The 21,733-nt window shown below is 48.2% G+C and overlaps 4 protein-coding genes across 4 annotated transcripts; all 4 read left to right on the top strand.

Moving 5' to 3' along the window:
* Window positions 1-5,094: 5,094 nt before the first annotated feature.
* LOC113562696 lies at window positions 5,095-6,711 on the top strand. The gene has a single exon (XM_026972839.1). The coding sequence runs from the start codon at window positions 5,095-5,097 to the stop codon at window positions 6,709-6,711; it is 1,617 nt and encodes a 538-aa protein (XP_026828640.1).
* A 213-nt stretch (window positions 6,712-6,924) lies between these two features.
* Window positions 6,925-8,167, top strand: LOC113562695. Its single transcript, XM_026972838.1, has 2 exons — window positions 6,925-6,943; window positions 7,098-8,167. The coding sequence occupies exons 1-2, from the start codon at window positions 6,925-6,927 to the stop codon at window positions 8,165-8,167; spliced, it is 1,089 nt and encodes a 362-aa protein (XP_026828639.1).
* A 1,250-nt stretch (window positions 8,168-9,417) lies between these two features.
* On the top strand, window positions 9,418-9,825 carry LOC113562827. Its single transcript, XM_026973325.1, has one exon. The coding sequence runs from the start codon at window positions 9,418-9,420 to the stop codon at window positions 9,823-9,825; it is 408 nt and encodes a 135-aa protein (XP_026829126.1).
* A 4,183-nt stretch (window positions 9,826-14,008) lies between these two features.
* LOC113562798 lies at window positions 14,009-15,907 on the top strand. The gene has a single exon (XM_026973282.1). The coding sequence runs from the start codon at window positions 14,475-14,477 to the stop codon at window positions 15,900-15,902; it is 1,428 nt and encodes a 475-aa protein (XP_026829083.1). The 5' UTR covers window positions 14,009-14,474; the 3' UTR covers window positions 15,903-15,907.
* The last annotated feature ends 5,826 nt before the right edge of the window (window positions 15,908-21,733 follow it).

The following is a 21,733-nucleotide window of genomic DNA, read 5'->3' as shown; positions in this document are numbered from 1 at the left end:
AGTAAGGACATGAATTTGACATATATTACAAAGGTCACTCCCGAGAATAGTTAAAGTTATAGAATAGTTAAAGAAACTATTCTATATATCAACGATTCCACTGCTTTAAATGATTTTTAAAGCAGTGAATCGTTGATATATACACGGTGTTTGATAACTTCGCGACCGTCGGTTACTGGCGTATAGTTTGGACCTAGCCGAATAGAAAAGTCCTGTGTCATTTTGCGATTTTCGCAATAATTACCGAGTTATTAAAGGATTAAAGTAACCGAATAAGAGCGCGGCTCGTGCAGCGAGTCGTCGGTACGACGGCCGAGCGCTCCTCCGACCGTAGCGCGGTGGGGGACGGGCGGGCTAATATTGAAAAATAAACATATCTAAAAAGTTTTTGGCACAAATTATAAAGATGGGCTGAATAGCAAAGAGAAATTGGAAGAACCAGATATATTAAATGATCAATTTATTATTATTAAAGTGATAATAAAGTTAACACTGACATGAATTGAAGTTATAATTAATTGATTCACAAATACAGTAATATTAAAATGTAATATTAAATGGCCTAGTCCACTTTCGTTACTTAATGTAAAAACTGTTCGAAGTGCCTTCCTCGTTTTTGTACACAGAGTTCGACTCTTCTAATAATATTGCGTGTTGCACGGTACGCCATTTCCGGCGTGATGGTATTGAAGGCGGCAATGATTGCTTCACGCATTTCATTGTCCGTACCATCACGCCGGTGCAACACGCAATATTATTAGAAGAGCCGAACTCTGTGTACAAAAACGAGGAAGGCACTTCGAACAGTTTTTACATTAAGTAACGAAAGTGGACTAGGCCATTTAATATTACATTTTAATATTACTGTATTTGTGAATCAATTAATTATAACTTCAATTCATGTCAGTGTTAACTTTATTATCACTTTAATAATAATAAATTGATCATTTAATATATCTGGTTCTTCCAATTTCTCTTTGCTATTCAGCCCATCTTTATAATTTGTGCCAAAAACTTTTTAGATATGTTTATTTTTCAATATTAGCCCGCCCGTCCCCCACCGCGCTACGGTCGGAGGAGCGCTCGGCCGTCGTACCGACGACTCGCTGCACGAGCCGCGCTCTTATTCGGTTACTTTAATCCTTTAATAACTCGGTAATTATTGCGAAAATCGCAAAATGACACAGGACTTTTCTATTCGGCTAGGTCCAAACTATACGCCAGTAACCGACGGTCGCGAAGTTATCAAACACCCTGTAGAATAGTTAAAGTTATAGAATAGTTAAAGAAACTATTCTATATATTAACTAATCGGTATATTTACCAAACAAATTTATCCTATTAATAATAATAATAATAATATTGCTGAATAAAGTATAAATATGAATCTGAAATATTTATTATTTTTTCTCCCTTAACCTGGTTAGGTTAGGTTAAGTTAGGTTAGGTTAGGTTGTGTACCCTACCCTCAGGGGCTACGTCCTTCAAGTTTGGAGGGCGTAGTATGGGAATTAACGCTCCGAAGGTACCCGAGTTTCCGTAATTCTTCCATAGCGGGTTACAGTCACACATCCAGACATCCATCGCATCCATACGCATTCACACACATCCAGACACTCACACACAGACATACGCATACAATAGTTTCGCTTATTTTTCACACACACTCCGCACATTCACACAACACATATACACATTCACACACACATTCACAAGCCCGCCTACGGAGGAACCGGAGGTTCTTCAGAACCGCGAGGACTGGGGTCCTCTATAAAAACCCCAGAAAAACCGCTAAACCATGGAGGAAAACAGGACTACGGAAGAAACACGCCTCATTCCTCGGATGGATGAGGCTGCCTTTGGCCAGGAGAGTGATGGTTGCCGGCGTTCTCCTAGGCAACAAAGCGACTGGCAAGGGGAAGGCTGCTCCGCAGGGCCTTCCACCAATGTAGCAGCGTCTGCGACGACCCCTAGGGATGACGACATGGCGAGATCTATGGACGACGAATCTGAAAAAGAAAAAGAAAGGAAGTTAAGCAAGGTAGAAGAGCGTACACAGACTCTGAGACCTGTAGCAGTGATGGTGGAGAGAGTGCAGGTAAGGATGCCAAAGAGAAGGAGAGTCTCAGCAAAGGACAGGACGGGAAGAAGATCAGAGGAGAAAGGGACGAGGTCTGTATTACCCACTCCATCGCACGTCTCATGTGAAGGAGGAGATGAAGCGTCGGAGTCGGGACAGACTATCGAGATTGAGGATGAGGACTCGCCAAAGAGACCAGCGAAAAGGAGAGGCCGAGGACGTCCCCCTACGACAGGGGAATATGTGGGATTGGCGGCAGCAAAAGAGCGTTGGTTAGCGGCTGAAAGGAAGGAGAAGGAGCTGGAGGAAGAAAAGGACATCTTGGAAATGTACCCTCGCCTTAGTAGCAAGGTACTCATGAACGAGGAAGAGAAGGATCAGGTGAATAGGATGAAGAAGTCCAATATCGATGAAATTGCCGCATCGGTGTTAGAGAAAATGGCAGTAGTGGACAGGGTTGCGCGGACATCAAACAATCTGAAAGGTTCCAATGTAAAGGTATTACGAGATGTCGTAAGGGAGGTAAGAGTGGCTACTGCAGTGTTGCTGGAAAGGGCAAAGGATGTGGACAAGGAGGACAATAGGCTCTTGAGAAAGGAGATTACAGCATTGAAGAAAGAAATGGCAGAGCTACGGAAAGAGGTAAGGAGCCCTAGCTGGAAGGACAAAATTGAGGCAAATACGGACAACATTATTGTGAGGAGGGATGAGCAGGAAGGGGGAAATGAATCAGTGGAGGAAGGACTGGATAGAGGAGAAGGGGATGCAGGACTTGGACATCGATCATTCTCACCAGTGGTGGAGGGCGCAGGAATAACGCCCCCACCCTTCGTGATGAATGAGGAAGTGATAGAAAGGACAATCATCGACAGGGTGGAGAAACTGATAGATAAAAAGGTTGCGGAGTTGTTAGCCATCAGTGGAAACAGGGAAGAGGTAGGACGGATAGGAATACAGGGAAAGGACACTGCCTTCCCTCCCTTGCCAATAGTAAAGGAAGGGACAGTAGAGAAAGAGCGAGGGAAGCATGCACGGAGGGACCGGAAACAGGTAAATGTAGGAGACGAGGATGGAAAGGAGCAGGATCGAACTCAAATACAGCGGAAGGACAAGAAGGTGACAAGGATAGCGGGAATACCTAAGAGGATTAGGGAAGGTAGGTCGGCGGCCATCTCGATACAGATATTTGAAGAGAGGGATGGATCCACATATGCGGAGGTTTTCAAGAAAGCTAAAGGGGGTATTGACATAGAGAAAATGGGTATTAACAACATAAGAGTGAGAAAGTCCGTTACGGGAGGTGTAGAATCCTGGAAATTGGGGGAGAAAGGGCTAAAGAGAAGGCGGAGAAGTTAACATCCAAGTTAAGAGAGGTGCTTGAGGACTCGCGGATCAAGGTTAGGAGAATCCAAAGGAAAATGGAGGTTCAAATATGTAGGCTGGATAATGCAACAACAGAGGAGGAGGTAAAGAAGGAAATTGCGAAGATAGGAGGATGCCTGGAAGAAGATGTAGACTGTGGAAGGATCAAAAGGACAGCGAAGAGACTGGGATCCTTGTGGATGAGAGTACCGATGGGAGCAGCGTGGAATGTAACCAGGAGAAAACAGATTAGGATAGGATGGTCAGTTGTAGGAGTGGAAATACTACAAAAGAGACCTATACAATGTTATAAGTACCTGGAATATGGACACTCTCAAGCGCAGTGCACCAGTAGTATCGTTCGCAATAATAGATGTTATAGATGTGGAAACATAGGGCATGTAGCGAGAATGTGTGATAAAGAGAGTGAATGTATGTTGTGTAGTGACAAAGGTATGAATGACAAACATCGAATGGGAGATAAAAAGTGTAGGAGTGTGACAACGAAAAGTAGTGAACAGGAGAACAGTGAAAAAGTGAGTGATAAAGCTGTGGAGAAAGATACGAGGGATAGAGTGGATGTGGAGAGAGTGAATGTGAGTGTAGCTATAGACTCCCCTATTGGAGAACAAGCAAGGGACACGATAGAGGAAGCGGAAGTGGATGATGTGGAAAAGTCGTTCGAGGAGGTAGGGAACAGTCAAGTTCAAGTGTACCATAAAGCGATGGCGGATTGCCAGACTCCGAAGCCACAGCGAGTTAGGAGGAGCATCGATAAGAAGACAGCGAATAAGGGAAAGGAACAGGAGGGATCAAAGGCTGTGGTATCATGAAAAGAATGGGACGTCGACGTGGCAGGTTACAGTTACACATTGTCTCACACACACACACATACATGCGTACATACACGCACGCACACAAGTACACACACAGTCATACATACTTACCTTTCCTAAACATGCACACCAACACATTCACTCAATAGACACACACACACACACACACACACACACGCATTCATAAGCCTGCCCACGAGGACATTGTGAAAGAGGAGCTACCCCGATAGGATAATAGGAAGATAACATCCGAGATACCCGAGAGGGAACGTAGAGGGTGGGGGTCCCTTGACGATAACAACCCCTACTAATTTCTGAATATGATGAAAGGCTCGAAAAAGGAAAACGTGACTTCATCTATTCGGAAAGATGAGGACCGGTCCGGGGGGGGGGGGTAATAGCTACCTGGCTCTCCCCCGATCGTCAACTGGCGACGGGCAAACCACAGATTGCTCCGCGGGGTCTGTGGCGGTTAAAGCGACTGCGAAGATCGTTACGAGGGGAGCGGTGAAGGAGGGGGGGCTTTTCTCGAGACGATTATACGACCGACATTACTAAGGACAAGATCGTGGATGACATTCTGGCTGATACATATAGGTTGCGGAGTGCGGAACAGGATAAGACAGTGAAAGGAAATGAAGGTAATCCGATCGAAATATTAGATGATGATGAGATGGATTATGAGATGGAGCGCGGTAAAAAACGAAAGAATAGGAGCTTCTTGGATGGGGATGGATCAGATGAGTCTACGGAAGTAATGACACGAGAAGAAAAAAGGAGTACTTAGGGGACTCCTCAGTTAGCATAGGATCGCAGATGTTGGAATGGATTGGGGAATTGGATGAACTGAGAGGACGGGCTAAAGGCTTACAGAAAAAAATCAATGGTGATATGAAGGAATTACTTGCTAGAATAAAAATAGCGGCTATTGAACTTACCCGTAAAAGTGTAGAGACCCAAGAGCGGCTGTCCAGTGATGTCCGGGAGAAGGAGGTGGCGGCAATGCGAACGGAGGCGACGATCCTGAAAAAAGAAAACAAAGAGCTAGTTAAAACAATTGATAAATTGCATGAGACAAACAAAAAGTTGGCAGCGGAGAATAAACAGATTGGAGTGGAATTGGTGAGAGAGCGAACAGGTAGGATGGATAGTAGAGAGGACATGGGCAGAGAGGATCGGATCCACCGAAGGATTTGGAAAAAAGGGTATGCCTCCGTCGACGAAAGGAGAGACGGGGCGATACGAAGGAAAGATATAGGTATTCGAGAGCCTGAGAAGGTTAAAAAGATAGTGAAGATAATGGATTCGCGGAAAGAAAAAGACCGGATGCTGACGGAACAAATAGAAGAACTGATTGCGAGAAGGAGAGAACTGCGAAGAGGTAATATAACGGAGGGCGAATTGGAGGAGCAGGCCCCATTGCCACAACGGAAGAGGAGTGTGAGGACGCGTGGATGGGCAACACCGACACAGCAGACGGAGGAGGAATCGACGGATGGGGAGAGAAGTATTCACTTCCCTCCCTTGAAGGATTCAGGAGAATGGACGACGATAGAACGTAGAAGGAGGGGAGAAAGAAGGGTGACACAAGGAAAAGAAGTGCAGGGGAGCACAGGTTGGATTCCAAAGAAGGATGAGATGAAGAGTACAACGAGAAGGCGGCCTCCAAAGGCAGAGGCAGTGTGGATTGCTGGAATCAAAGATGGACCGACAGGACGAGAAATCCTGAAACGAGCGAAAAAGGAGATTTCGTTGGAAGAACTCGGGATCGATAAGCCTAGGACGCGGAAGACATTGACGGGCGCGACATTATTAGAAATATCAGGAGAGGGTAGCAAGGAGAAGGCTGATGCACTAGCTCAGAAGCTGAAATATGTTTTTATGGACAGGAAAGTGAACGTGCGAAGATTAGTGCATCGGGCGGAATTAAAAATAGTAGGACTGGATGATGATACTACAGAGGAGGACGTACAGAGAGCGATAGTGAAAGTAGGGAAAGGAGAAATGGAGGATGTGAAAACGGGGAAGATTCTGCGGACACGGTCTGGAATTAGAATAATATGGGTGACGTGTCCAATGAAGGTAGCGGTGGAGGCGGCTAAGGAAGGACGAATCCGGATAGGATGGACGCAAGCACGGATTGAGCTGCAAGAAACACGACCGGTTCGCTGTTTCAAGTGCCTGGAAACGGGACATGTGAGAGACGGATGTACTAGCGCTGTGGACCGAACGGGAATTTGTTTTAAGTGTGGAGAGAAGGGACATAAAGTTTCGGAATGTAGGAACAAGGCGCACTGCGTGGTTTGTAGTCATAAAGGGTGGAATGCAAATCATAGATTAGGTGGTGTATTTTGCGGGAAAGAGAGAAAGGATAAGGAAAGTGGTGGAATGGCTAGGAGGATAGCAGCTACAGGCACCGATTATGAGAATTAAGCAAATAAATTTAAATCATTGCCGAGCAGCACAGGACCTGTTAATGCAAAAGATAGAAGAGACGGACACGGACATAGTTGCTGTCTCGGAACCATATCGTGTGCAATATAATAACATTTTCTCGGACAATAGCGAAAGAGCGGCGATTTTTTACAATGCGCGAAAAATTAACGTTAGATTCTTGTACAAAGGGGACGGCTACGTCGTTGTGGAATGGCAGCGATTGACAGTTGTTAGTGTATATATAAACCCGAGTTTTAATATTAGACGTTACGAGAGAATTTTAAATAATTTATTTAATAGCATAATTGTACATAGTCAAAGTTATTTATTAGTACTCGGAGATTTTAACGCAAAATCGAAACTCTGGGGATCTCGATATACAGATGCGAGAGGCGCTTTAGTGGAGGAATGGGCGGCTAGTGCAAATTTACAAATTGTAAATACTGGTGGGGTGGTGACGTTCGAGCGAGCACGAGGGGAATCAGTGATCGATTTATCTTGGTGTTCGTCGGCAATTTTTCTCAAAATTAAGAACTGGAAAGTGGAGGAAGAGACGGAGACTTTATCGGATCATCGGTTAATATCGTTTACGGTGGAGCTACGAAATAAACAGTTGGAGCGTTCGCGAGTGAATAAAGCTAAACTAATGCCCCGATGGCAGTATAAGACATTGAATTTGGAAGAGTTAGAGGAGAGTGTATTGCGAGAAACGTGGGGACAAAGCGCAGAGTTTGTTTCGGCGGAGGAGGGAAGCGAAATGGTTCGTCGGATACTTACGCGGATAAACGATGGAGCGACGCGACGGGTGCGGCAGGATGTCCAGCGGCGTCCTGTGTACTGGTGGTGTCCGGAGGTAAACCTGCAAAGAAAAAAGTGTATTAGTGTACGGAGAAAATACCTACGAATAAAAAAGAAAAAGGAACGCGTGATGGTGGTGGTGTACGAAGAAGCGCTGCGTTGCTATCGGGAAGAGAGACGAGCCCTAAATAAGGAAATTGTGAGAGCGAAAATGCGTGCGTGGGATGAGCTCTTAGAGACATTGGAAAAGGATCCGTGGGGCCGCCTATATTTAATTGTTCTGAAGAAACTAACGAATGCGCGAAATGCTTGTGAATCGTTACCTGTAAATAATGTACAAAGAATTTTAGAAGTGTTATTCCCTCGTGATATGACTGTTAATTTATTCGAGCGTGAACGTCCTAATTTATTAAGTAGTAAGCGTCTTAATTTATGGAATCTATTGCGAGAAGAGGACATGGCGAATGAGCCGCGTTTAGTTGATGAAGAGGAATTGGCATTGTTAACTAGAGAAATGATGAAGAAAGGGAATCCGGCGCCCGGACTAGACGGAATACGAAACATGACATTGAATATGGTAACAAAAACATCACCGGAATGGTTATTGAATATTTTTAATGCATGTATACGCGAGGGAGTGATACCGAAAATATGAAAGCAAGCGCGCTTAGTACTTATTAAGAAAGAAGGAAAACCGGACGGGGAACCGTCGTCGTACCGACCGTTATGTTTATTGAACGAGGTAGCTAAACTATTTGAAAGGATCATCCTACACCGTATGGATCTTTTTATCAACGAAATAGGGCCTCGAATATCTGCAAATCAATATGGATTTGTGAAGACACGGTCTACGATTGATGCGATTACGAAGCTAAAAGAATTAGTGAAACGTGAAACGAATGAGGGATGTTTCTGTATTGCGTGTAGTATAGATATTCAGAACGCCTTTAACTCGATTCCATGGAATAAAATAAAGGAAATGATGCGTGCGCGAGGTTTCCCGAGTTACCTAGTGCAATTAATAGACAATTATCTGAGTGAGAAAACTCTTAAGTGGCTAGATGAGAACGGTGATATTAAAACGTATGATATGGCGAGAGGTGTACCGCAAGGATCAATTCTTGGACCGAGATTGTGGATTTTGATTTACGAAGCTATCACGAATTTGGTGTTACTCGATGGCGCTTATGTGCTTGGTTACGCGGACGATACGGTGGTGTTGGTGTCAGCGGAAACTTTACGCGACGCGAAATTCAAAATGAACCTAGTAGTGGACCTGGTGATACGAAAGATACGCGAGCTAGGATTAAATATATCGGCGCAAAAGTCGGAGACAGTTGTATTCCCGCCTCGACGATATAAAAAATGGACTAAAGAAGTGAGCGTGGAGCCAGAGGGAACGCGGATTAATTGCAACAACGCGGGAATTAAGTACCTGGGGATCATTATTGATCCGTTATGGTCTTTTGAGTCACATTTCGCGGCTATATTAAACAAAGCGAACAGGATAACGGTGCGATTATCCGGAATAATGAGAAATTTACAAGGACCGGGTGATAGGAAAAGACGATTATACGCGAACACGGTGTATGCAATTTTGCTATACGGGGCACCGATATGGGCGGAAGAACTAGAAGGGAATAGACGTTTTAAAGTAGCAATGCGAAAGTTACAAAGGAAATTGGCGTTACGCGTGATCAGTGCTTATAGAACAGTGTCATACGAGGCTGCAGAGGTTTTAGCGAGGCTTCCGCCGGTCGACCTAATGGCATTGAAGCTAAAACGTATTTATGAGCGGAAGAAAAGAATCGCGGAAAGTGGGAACGTGTTAATAGACAGAGCTGTGAACGCGATAAAACGAGAAGAAGAAAAGGTTACGGTTGGCGCATGGAAGGAGAGAGACTAATGGGTGATAACTTACCGGGAGTGCGAGTACGCGAGGCAATATTACCGCAATTTGAGAAATGGTTGGAGCGGAAACATGGAAGCATTACGTTTCATTTAACTCAAATCATTACTGGTCATGGTTCGTTTGGCGAGTTTAGAGAAAAAATCGGTAAGAGTAGGAACGCGAAGTGTTTTCATAGTTTATCACCACGTGACTCGGCACAGCACACTGTAGAAGTGTGTGCAGCATGGTCGATGGAGCGCCAGGAGCTTCGACGGATAATAACGGGGCCCTTGACGCTAAAGAATATGATTGGCGAGATGTTAAAATCGGAAGAGAAGTGGAATGCGGTGCGAGATTTTGCATCAAAGGTGATGCGAAAGAAGGAGGAGGAGGAGAGAAGACGCGAGAGAGAGAACGGATGATAAAGCGAAACGAGGCAATACTTACGTGACAAAGAGTCTTTCTCAATGGAGCGCAGCAGATGGAGTACCTAGATCTTATCCCTCTTACATATATCCTTTTATGATCGATTCCTGCAATAAAAAGTCCTAAATTAGTTTTATTATAATACCATTTAATGTTACTTACCTATGTGCGTGTCCCCCGATGTCCCGAGAGGTCCTGGGCGTAGTCCTGGGTCCTTTTGGGTTGTTCATCCTGTCCCTTTTGGTCGATTCCTGAAATAGAAAATAGTTGATTAGTTTTATTCACATACCATTATATGTTACTTACCTGTGCCTGTCCCTCGATGTCCCACGATGTCCTCGTCCTGTCCTGGTGGTCCTCTGTTTGTGGTACTTTCCTGTCCGTGAAGGGGGGGCCCGGAGTGATTCTTCGTCGTGCCTGGGCCTCCCCTTGAGGGGATCGGGTATGGTGCCGCGTGCGCGGTGTGGAGTTCCTTGGAAGAAAGGCTTCCTCTCTCCACAGGATGGGTAGACCCTTAGCCAGTCCGATGTGCTGGCTCGGGGTCAGAAATCCTCCAAGATGGGAGGTCGTGGTACGTCAGTGACTGACCCCGGCGTATCACGGGGGGAAATAGCCCCAACGCAGGGCTGTTGAAGGGTGGAGATGAGTGCCCCTTCAGCGATATGCGGACTAAGGGGAGGGGGGCCCCGAGAGGCGTGAGGCAAGCACGATCTCGGCCTCCGAACTTCAGTGAGGTCAGTGGCTGTGGTTTTACCATGGGTATGCTCTGGATGGCGAGAAATCGCGTCCCAGGTGCGAGTCCCCGGACACCCCCGAAAGGTCACCGGACCCGGAGGGATGGCATAAAGCTTTCCACAGTCTAATAATAATAAAAAAAAGGTTAGGTTGTGTGGTCCGCATTTTATCATTTTTGCGTGCGGGTAATGCGGACCAAAGAGGAGTGTGAGCGGGCCCGGCAGAGGGTTAGGTCCCCTTAATTGTATATAGAAATGTATATATGAATTTGTCCTACCTGTGTATGTGTCGGACAAGGTAGGACTTTTAATTATTTATTTATTTATTTATGTGGGCTCATCCCATCGACGTGTCCCTCTTTACAGGTCATGTCGATGGGGTGAGTTGTTTTACTTATTTATTCCATCTATTTATTTATTAGGTTTTATCGGAGTTTATTGACTCCACTGACCTTTCCCTTGTCGGATCGTACACTGGTGTACGTATAACCCGGGTCTGCTAATTATTATTGTTATTTGTGTGTGTGTGTGTGTGTGTGTGTTTGTGTGTTGTGTGTATGCATGGGGCAGACCCAGGCAGTTCGTTGCTGTCTGGGTAGGGTCGTGGGGCCCAAGTGTACTCGGGGATCCCCCCTCAAGTTACTGTTTAACGACGTTACGGGGGGCCCCTTGTGTGCTGTCCTGTGCCGTCGGGTGTGCCGTCGGTGGGTTAGGGGAAGGAGTGTGTTTTTAGTGGGTATGGCTCAGTTGGACCTTAGGTCCTTTGGGCGAGTCCCACACTACCAGGGGTTTCAGCGCCCCTGGTGTGCGTAAATGCATTTTTTGACTCCTTCTGCGAAACAAAAAAAAGTTAGGTTAGGTTAGGTTTCCCTCGCGCGGGGTCCTGGACACTCTCTTCCCTGCGGGAGGGGGTGTCCGGGACCTCCGGAGTGGATGATCTTCGAGCAGCCACAGGAGATACCGGGGATCGGACCGGAGGAGTGGACGGGGATCCTGAGCCGGCTCCGGGGCAAGAGGGCCCGGGGCCGGACGAGATCCCGAGTAAGACCTGGGCCCTCGCAATGGAGGTCCTGGCCCCGAGGATGAAGTCGCTATTCGAGCGCTGTCTGAGGGAGGGACGCTTCCTCTCAGTTTGGAAGAGGGCCAAGTTGGTCCTTATCCCAAAGGGCGGGGGAGACGCGGCGGCGGTGCGCAAGTTCCGGCCAATATGCTTGCTGGACGAGATCGGCAAGCTCTTCGAGCGGGTGATAGCGGGCTGTCTCGTCCGGCACCTCCCGGGGGGTGCTCCGGGGGAGGAGGAGAGGCAGTTCGGCTTCCGTGCGGGCCGCTCCACGGTGGACGCCGTGTTGAGTGTCAGGGCCCTCACGGAGGCCGCTGTCTCGAGGGGGGAGTGGTGGTGGCGGTGTCGCTGGATATAGTGAACGCCTTCAACTCCCTCCCTTGGGCAGTGATTGTGGATGAGATGCGAACGCAACTCCTCCCTCCTTACCTCGCGAGGGTGATCATGGAGTACTTCCGGGGCAGGTCACTGGAGTGGATCGACCGGGACGGGTGCACCATGACCCGCGAGGTGGAGTGCGGGGTCCCGCAGGGGTCGGTCGTGGGATCGACCCTGTGGAGACTCGTGTACGAAAGGGTCACGCGCGCCGTTCTCCCGCCCAGCTGTCACGTGAGGTGTTATGCCGACGACACCTGCGTGATAGCCGAGGGTCCGAGCTGGGAGGAGGCGATAGTGTTGGCGGAGCTAGCGGTGGCAGTGGTGGTCCGCGCCATCAGGGAGGCCGGCCTAGAGGTGGCACCGCATAAGACCCGGGCGATGTTCTTTTTCGACCATCGCCTGGGTCTGCCGCCTCCGGCCGAGATCAGGGTCGGTGGGGTCGGCGTCCCGGTGGGGACCAAGATGAAGTATCTTGGCCTCACCCTGGATGGCGCCTGGTTCTTTGGGGAACATTTTGGGGGATTGGCTCGGAAGCTGGAGGGGGCGACCAACGCGCTGAGTCGCCTCCTCCCGAACCTCGGAGGCCTGGAAACGAGGGTGCGCCGCTTGTTGGTGGGAGCGGTGCGATCGATAGCCCTATACGGGGCACCGGTCTGGGCAAGGGACCTCGCGGCCTCTCGGCGGGCCCTCCAGGTGGTGAGGCTAGCGGGAAGGGTCGCGAGGGCATATCGCATCGTCTCTCATAGAGCGGCGCTGGCCTTGGCGGGCACCCCTCATGGAGCTCCTGGCGGAGGGGCATGCTAATGCGTACTTCCGCCGGCGGGAGCTGCGGGAAAGGGGTGTCGTACTAACGGCCCGAGCAAAGGGGGCCCTGAGGGACCAGGGGAGAAAGGCGGTGCTGCTGAAGTGGCAGCGGCGACTCTCTGACCCGGGAGGATCGGGTCGGAGGGTAGCCGGGGCCGTCCAGCCCATCCTCTGCGAATGGGTGGACAGGGGATGGGGGACGCTGACGTATAGGGCGACACAGGTTCTCTCCGGACACGGGTGTTTCGGGGAGTTCCTGTGTCGTATCGGGAAGGAGCGTGGACCGCACTGCTACCACTGTGAGGCGGAAAGGAACACGGCGGACCACACCCTTGCTGAATGTCCAGCGTGGGGGGTGGAACGCCGTGTCCTTAGGGATATAATTGGGGGAGGATCTTTCGCTCCCGACCGTCATGGGGAAGATGGTCGGGAGTGAGAGAAACTGGAGGGCGGTCTCCTCCTTCTGCAAGCAGGTGATGCTCCGGAAGGAGGGAGCCGAGCGAATCCGCCGGCCGGGGGCCGAGCGGATGAGAAGGGAGGTTCTGGCCACGGGGGACGGCGGGGGGGCCGCGGGGTGTTGTAACGACACCGGCGGCCCCCTCATCGCACACGGGCCGGGAGAGCGAGGCGCTTGGGGAGGAGATTCGGGAGGGAGGTCGGGGAGATCTCCCTCCGGAGTCGTAGGGAAGGGCCCCAACCTGTTATAGTTGGGGCTTTCGCGGAGACCCCTGTTGAGGGCAGAGTGTCGGCGGAGTATTTGCCCGGGGACTCGGGTGATAGGTCGTCGGGGCATTTGCCCAGACCATCATCGTCGCGGGGCCCTAGGACACCGCGACCTCCAACGGGGAGTATTGGGGATGGGTGAGCGAGGGTTGACTTGGGAGTGTCAGCTCTTGCCCTAAAACCTCCCCTCAACATAGAGGGGAGGTCCCCGCGGAGTGGTGGTTTGCCACACTCCGTGGGTGGGGTTAGGGCCCGAAAGGGCAGCGCACCGGCGCTAGGGACTGTACACTTGACAAAGTAGGGCGCGGATGAAGTGTCGTTTGGCCTATCCCGCGCTTCACATAGCCAGGGCTGGCAGATTGAGGTAGGTTTAGTGAGTATGAGTCTCACACTCCCCCCGTGCTCCGCCCAAGGAGCGCGGGGGGGCATGACGGGTTCCTCCTCTTAAAAAAAAGGTTTCCCTCAGGGGCTACGTCCTTCAAGTTTGGAGGGCGTAGTATGGGAATTAACGCTCCCAAGGTACCCAAGTTTCCGTAATTCCTCCGTAGCGGGTTACAGTCACACATCCAGACATCCAATACCTCCATACGCATTCACACACATCCAGACACACACACAGACATACGCATACAATAGTTTCGCTTATTTTTCACACACACTCCCACACACGTTCTGACTCGGACACAATAGACTAGCTTTCAGACACACAAGTTTTTTTGGTTTTCACACTCACACACACAACACACACACACACATCCACAAGCCCGCCTACGGAGGAACCGGAGGTTCTTCGGAACCGCGAGGGCTGGGGCCCTTTATAAAAACCCCAGAAAACCGTTCACCATGGAAGACGAACAGGAAACGGAAAATACCAGCCTTGCTTCTCGGATGAGTAAGGCACCTGATAGTTTGGAGAGTGGAGGTTGCCAGCGCTCTCTCAAAAGTGATGGCTTTTTCTTCTTACCAGGAAATCGAAAGGATGGAAAGAGAAAGTCCACTGCTGAGGGTGAATGACGAGATGATAGAACAGAGAATTCTTGATCGAATTGATGTGTTGATTGACAGGAAGATGGAGAAACTGTTAGCGAGTGATGCTAGGAAGGAGAGGGTAGATGCCGAATTAAGGCGAGAAGAGGAGACGGCGTTTCCGCCGCTCCCACCTAAACAACAGGTGGAAAGCGGAAGAAAAGACGCGAAGCGAGTTGATCGAGGGAAGCAAAGTAATGTGAGGAAAGGAAAAGATAGTGAAAGGAGACAGGAGGTAGAAAATGCAGAGGAAAAAAGGAAGAAAACGGTGAAGGAAAAGAAGAAAGAGAGCAATGGAAATGTACCTAGAAGAATTAGAGAAGGTAGGACGGCGGCGATTTCCCTGCGAATATTAGAGAATAGCGAGGGCCTGTCTTATGCGGATGCAATTAAGAAGGCTAAAGGGAACATCGATGTTGATGAAATGGGCATCGAACGGATAAGAGTGAGGACGGCGATCAACGGCGGTCGAGTGCTAGAGATAGGTGGAGATAAGGCAGTGGAAAAGGCGGAAGAATTGTCGCGAAAATTAAGTAGTGTGTTTCAGACGCCTTATGTCAAGGTCAAAAGGATTCAGCGGAAGGCGGAGGTTCAACTGTGGGGAATTGATGAAGCTACAGTGGAAGAGGAGGCAATACAAGCGATATCCAATATTGACGGTTGCGCGATAGAGGATATAGATGGTGGAAAAATCAAGAGAACAGAGAAGGGAATTGGATCTCTGTGGCTAAGATTACCAATTAAAGTGGCGTGGACTATCGCGAAAAAGAGACAGATAAAGATAGGATGGAATAGTGTGAATGTTTCGTTATTACAGAAAAGGCCAGTGCAGTATTTTAAATGCTTCGAATTTGGGCATTGGAAGGCTAATTGTAGGAGTGAGATCAGCTATAGTGACAGATGTTATACATGTGGTGGACAAGGACATATTGCGAGAGAGTGTGACAAAAGAAGTAGATGTATTATTTGTAAAAATAAAGGTCTAGACTTTAAGCATAGAATGGGTGATAAACTGTGTAAAAGCAAGAATGTGAGTGATAGTGTGAATGCGAGATCCGGTTTACCTGATAACGAAGGGACAGAAAGACCGATTTCGAGGATAGAAAGCAGTGAAATTGCGGAAGAGTGTGTGTCGCCGACCTGTCTAGATCAAACAGAGGAAACGGAAGGAGTGGAGACAGTGAGAGACGAGGAGAGGTCGTTCGAGGAAATAGTGGTCGAGCAAGTGGAGGCCTACCATAAGGTAATGGCAGATCATCAGACCTCAAAACCGCAGCGAGCAAAGATGAAGTTCGAGAAGGGAAAGGTTGAGAAGGGAGATGGAAAGGAGAGAGAGGATCATGGGTGAGTGGCTATTGTCTAAATGATTAATGGTGGAGGATAATAGTTACTTTACACAGAGCGTACTGAGTGAAATAGTGATCGATATATGAATTAGTAGGATTATTAGGCTCGTGAGGCCTTAAATAGTTACGCGACACGCATACAGGCAGTCACACGAACGCGCGCACGCACACAGAGTCATACATATACACATGATGCCTATACAAGCCTAATTAATTACGCGAGGATAATAAAGAGAGTACTTAGTTGAGGCAGGAGATTTTGCTACATAACATCGGCTATAACTCATTAGAGACGCAGAGGGTGAGGGTCCCTTGACGACAAAAACCCTCACTTTCTTTCTGATCATGATGGATGGCACAACAAAAGAAAAACCAACTTCATCTGGTCGGAAAGATGAAGACCGGTCCGGGGAAGGTGATGGTTGCCTGGCTCTCCCCCGATCGTCAACTGGCGACGGGCAGTCCACAGATTGCTCCGCGGGGTCTGTGATAGAAAAAGTGACTGCGAAGATCAACAGGGAAGGAGCGGAACGAGTTAAGAGGAAGGGCTCTGGATCTGTTGATTATACGACCGGCTTGTCTAAGGATGTGATTGTGGATAATATTTTGGTCGACACTTATAGTATGGTGAAGGAGGAGAGAGCCTTGGCGAAGAAGACAGGAGGGATGGATGTGCCTATAGTCCTGGTTGACTCGGAAGAGGAAATGGACATTGAGATGGCGCGAGGAGTAAAACGCAAGGATCGACTTGGACAGGATGATGAGTTGGAAGGTGAGGAGAAGATTCCTACCTGTGGGACAAAAGAGAAGGAATATATGGGGAGCTCAGCAATGAGCATCAGTGTTACGATGCTGGAATGGTTAGCGGAAATGGAGGATCTACGGGTACGCTGTAAGAGTTTACAGCGTAAAATTAGTGGGCAGTTAAAAGAACTAATTAGTAGGGTAAAAGACGGAGTTAATATACTTACCCGACAGTACGTAGAAATCCAGGGATGGCTGACAGGTGATACTCGGGAGAAGAAGCTGACGGAGCTGCAGACGGAGTTCTCGAACCTGAAACAGACAAACAAAGAATTAGTTAGATCATTGGATAAGATTCAGGAAAGAAATAAGCGGTTAGTAGAGGAAAACAAACAATTAGGGAAGGACTTAAAGGATGCGCGACTAGGTGGAGTGGATAAGGACAAGGACCTGGGAAGACGTGGTTCAACAGTATCGGAACGAATGGAAGAGAGTAGGATGCCTCCCCCGTCTAGTGTTTCGGATAGTGGGAAGAGGACGGATATTGGGATCCGGAAGCTGGAGAAGGTTAAGCGACCAGTTAGGATGGTGGATGCTAGGACGAATGAAAGTCGGGAGATAATGGAACAAATAGAGAGATTAATTGCGAAAAGGAGAGAAATTCGGAGACGTACGGATGAACAGGATGAGCAGACAGTGGAGTGACCCTTGCCACAGAAAGCTGGTAGGGAAAGATCGCGTCCCTGGAAAAATCCGGAAAGGAATAGGGAAGAGGATTCTACAGATGGAGGCATGGAGGTTCACTTCCCCCCTCTGCGTCAATCCGAAGAATGGACGAAGGTTGAAAGTAGGAGGCGTGCGAATCGTAGGATGACGGCAAAGGTCGGCAGGATAGAGGAAGAATCGGACTGGGCGCTTAGTAAGGCGGAATCGCGGAGTATAAGGAAGAGAAGGCCTCCCCGTTCGGAAGCGGTATGGATCGCTGGTGTGAAGGATAGACCAACGGGCGTAGACATCTTAATGAAGGTGAAGCGCGAGATTTCGTTGGATGAACTAGGAATTGATAAACCGTGGACACGAAAAACTCTGACGGGAGCAACCCTGATTGAAGTGGCTGGAGATAATAGTAAGGCTAAGGCTAACGCATTAGCGGCGAAGTTGAAGCAAGTCTTTGGGGGAACGGAGGTTCGTGTACGACGCCCTATACAGCAAGCAGAGTTGAAGTTGGTTGGACTGGAGGAGGACTCGACTGAAGAAGATGTTAGAATGGCGGTTGCAAAGATAGGCGGCAGAGAAGATTCGGATATTCGTATAGGTAAAATTGTACGGACGCGAACAGGAGTGGGAATAGTGTGGCTGCTATGTCCGATGAAGATGGCGATGGAAGTTGCTAAGGCAGGTCGGATCCGAATCGGATGGACATAAGTTCGAGTGGAAATGTTAGAGGCAAGACCGGTTAGGTGTTTCAAATGTCTCGAGGGTGGCCATGTGCGAGACAATTGCATGAATAAAGTAGATCGAACGGGTTTATGTTTCAAATGTGGTTCACCGGGTCATAAAGCGGTCGAGTGTGGTAACAAGGCGAATTGTCCCGCTTGTCAGTCACAGGGTCGTGACTCTAATCACAGAATTGGAGGTTCTTTTTGCCCCCTAGGTAGGCGGAGCAATATTACGCGTGGAATTGCTAATCGGAGGATAGCGGATACAGACACCGATTATGAACATTAGACAGATTAATTTGAATCAATGCAAGGCGGCTCAAGACTTGTTAATGAGAACGATCACGGAAACGGATACCGATATTATAGCGATTGCGTTTTATGCGGATGACAGGGAACGCGCGGCGATTTGTTATAATGCGAGTAAGATTGACGTACGATTCTTAACGCGTGGAACGGGATATGTAATTGTTCAATGGCAGCAGATGGTTATCGTTAGTTTGTATATTAGTCCGAATTTTACAGTCCGACGAGTTGAAAATCTTTTAGATAATTTATTACGTGATGTTAATGTATATAGCCAACAGTATTTATTAATTCTTGGTGATTTCAACGCCAAGTCGCGCTTATGGGGCGCGAGATACACCGATCAGAAAGGATTTCTTGTGGAAAAATGGGCGGCAAGTCTGAACCTACATCTTTTGAATGTAGGAATCACCCCTACTTTAAAGAGAGCACAAGGAGAATCGATTATTGACTTGTCATGGTGTTCGATGCCTTTGGTGGACAAGATTTTTTACTGGCGCGTAGAAGAAGAAACGGAACGTTGTCGGATCTCGTCGTCGTATGATCTCGATGACGATCCGAGTGCGCGATGATCGAAGGGCGCGTATAATTCGTAACAAAAAAACACATTTTCCGCGATGGCAGTACAAGTCTTTGGAGATGCCCGTGATGGAAGAGAGTATACTTCGGTGTACCTGGAACAGAAACGAAGACTTTTCATCCGTTGAAGAGGGTAGTGTTATAGTTGAATCTATACTTACAAAGGTTAATGATGAGTCGATGAAACGAGTATCGCAAGCATCGAGGCGGCGTCCAGTGTACTGGTGGTGTCCAAAGGTGGAAGAACACCGGCGGCGGTGCGTCCAGGCTCGGCGGAGGTTCCTGCGAACAAAGAAAAATAAAGAGAGATTACCGGAAAGATATGAGGAAGCGTTAAACCGTTATCGCGAAGAAAGGCGTTCGTTTAGACACGAGATAGCTACGGCGAAGAAGCGCGCGTGGGAGGAACTCCTTGCTACGTTGGAAGACGATCCGTGGGGACGTCCTTATTTAATTGTTTTAAAGAAATTGACACATGCCCAAAATGCGTGTGAACAGTTGCCTGTACATACTGTAAATAGGATACTGTAAGTTTTATTTCCGCGTGGTAATGTCTATCGTGGTCGTCCTAATTTATTGAATCGTGAGCGACTTAATTCTAGTAATGATGATGGTATATTAATGGAAATGCCTCGAATGGTTGATGAAGAAGAGTTAGCGTTGTTGGTAAAGCGTATGATGGAAAAAGGCTTCCCGGCACCAGGATTGGATGGAGTAAAAAATATCACAATCGCTGCAGTGGCCCGATTAGCACCGGAACTACTGCTCAATATTATTAATACGTGTCTACGAGAAAATGCTATTCCATCTCGGTGGAAACGCGCGCGATTAGTGCTAATTAAAAAAGAAGGGAAGCCAGAGGGCGAACCGTCATCTTATCGCCCGCTTTGCCTCATCAATGAGATCGCGAAGCTCATGGAACGAGTCATCTTGCATCGTATGGATATGTTTATCGAGGAAAGAGGTCCGCAATTTTCGGAAAACCAGTTTGGTTTCATTAGAGGGCGCTCGACGATTGACGCTATTGCTAAAGTGAAGCGAATTGTACAGGCTGAAACGCGTGATGGCAAATTTTGTATCGGATGTAGCGTGGACATTAGAAATGCGTTCAATTCGGTTCCGTGGCCGGTGATTAACGAAATGATGGTTGCAAGAGGCTTCCCGGATTATCTAGTTCGGTTGGTGCGTAATTATTTGAGTGAACGTGTTTTACAATGGCTTGACGAGGATGGACATGTCCGATTTTACGATATGGAGGCTGGCGTTCCACAAGGGTCGATTGTTGGTCCGTGATTTTGGATTTTAATATATGAAGTGATCACAAACTTAATTTTACCGGAAGGGACCTCCCTCATAGGGTACGCGGATGACACATTTGTTGTTGTCGCGGCTCGTACGTTGCGTGAGGCGAAAGTGAAGATGGCACTGGTGGTGGACCACCTAGTTATACACAGGATTCGAGAACTTGGACTTGAGATTTCGGCGCAGAAGTCTGAAGCAGTAGTCTTCCCCCCTCAGCGATTTCGGCGGTGGACTAAAGAGGTGTGTATTAACATCGACGGCACGCAATTACAGTGCAATAATACGGGGATTCGTTACTTAGGAGTTATTATTGACCCGTTGTGGTCATTCGAATCGCACTTTGATGTGGTCCTAGAAAAGGCGAGTAGAGTAGCATTGCATCTTATGAGTCTGATGAAGAACCTGCGAGGCCCGAGTGATAAGAAGAGGCGACTGTACGCGAATACGTAAGTTACAGCGGACTTTAGCGTTGCGGATAAGTGCGTATCGAACTGTGTCTTATGAGGCGGCGGAGGTATTAGCGGGATTGCCCCCGGTCGATCTTATGGCCTTGAAACTTGCGCATGTGTACTCACGGAAAAAGGCAATCCTAGCGGAAGGTTAACCGTGCAGTGAATGCGATTAAGCGGCAAGAAGAGACGGCATTGGTAGTGAGATGGACAGAGAGATTGTCGGCGGGAAACTTACCCGGTCAGCGTGTGCGCGAAGCAGTTTTGCCGCAGTTTGATGCGTGGCTTAATCGTAAGCACGGAAATATGACGTTTCACCTAACGCAGATGATGACAGGACACAGGTCGTTTGGTGAATACCGTGTTAAAATAGGGAAAAGTGAAAATGCCCGTTGTTTTCACTGTATTTCGCCGTGTGACTCTGCGCAACACACTTTGGAGGTGTGTCCTGCATGGGAGGAAGAACGACGCGTTTTGCGAAGGACAATTAGAGGGCCTTTAACGATGAAGAATGTGGTGGCAGAGATGTTGAAGACGCCGGAGAAATGGGACGCGATTAGCATTTTCTCCTCTTCTATCTTGAGGAAGAAAGAAGAGGAAGAGAGAAGAAGAGAGAGAGATCGACGCCGTGCGCGGAGAGATGGATGACGATGACTAACAGAGGGCATTTTATAATGCAGAGCGGCAAATGGAGGAGAGTGTATTTGTACTTACCTTCGTTGTCCTGTTCCTGTGTTTTCCTACTTACCTTTTAATGTGTTATTTCCCTGAAATAGAATTACGTTGTTGTTTGGTTCTTTTATGTACTTACCTGTTTCCTTTCTTCCATTTGTGTTGTTGTCCTTCATACGGGGGAGGGCCTGGAGTGACTGTATTGTTCGTGCCCGGGTCCTCCCCGTACGGGTGGGGGGTGATGACATCCGCGCCGTATTTGGGGGTTGGATTACCCCTCCCCTCAGGGGGGGTGGCTTCGAGCCAGTCCGGTGTGCTGACTCGGGGCCTAAATCCTCTACG

Source organism: Ooceraea biroi, chromosome 10 (genome assembly GCF_003672135.1).
Source record: "Ooceraea biroi isolate clonal line C1 chromosome 10, Obir_v5.4, whole genome shotgun sequence".
Lineage (NCBI taxonomy): Eukaryota > Metazoa > Arthropoda > Insecta > Hymenoptera > Formicidae > Ooceraea > Ooceraea biroi.
Note: the sequence above shows the minus strand (reverse complement) of the source record. Positions and strands in the feature narration are given on the sequence as shown.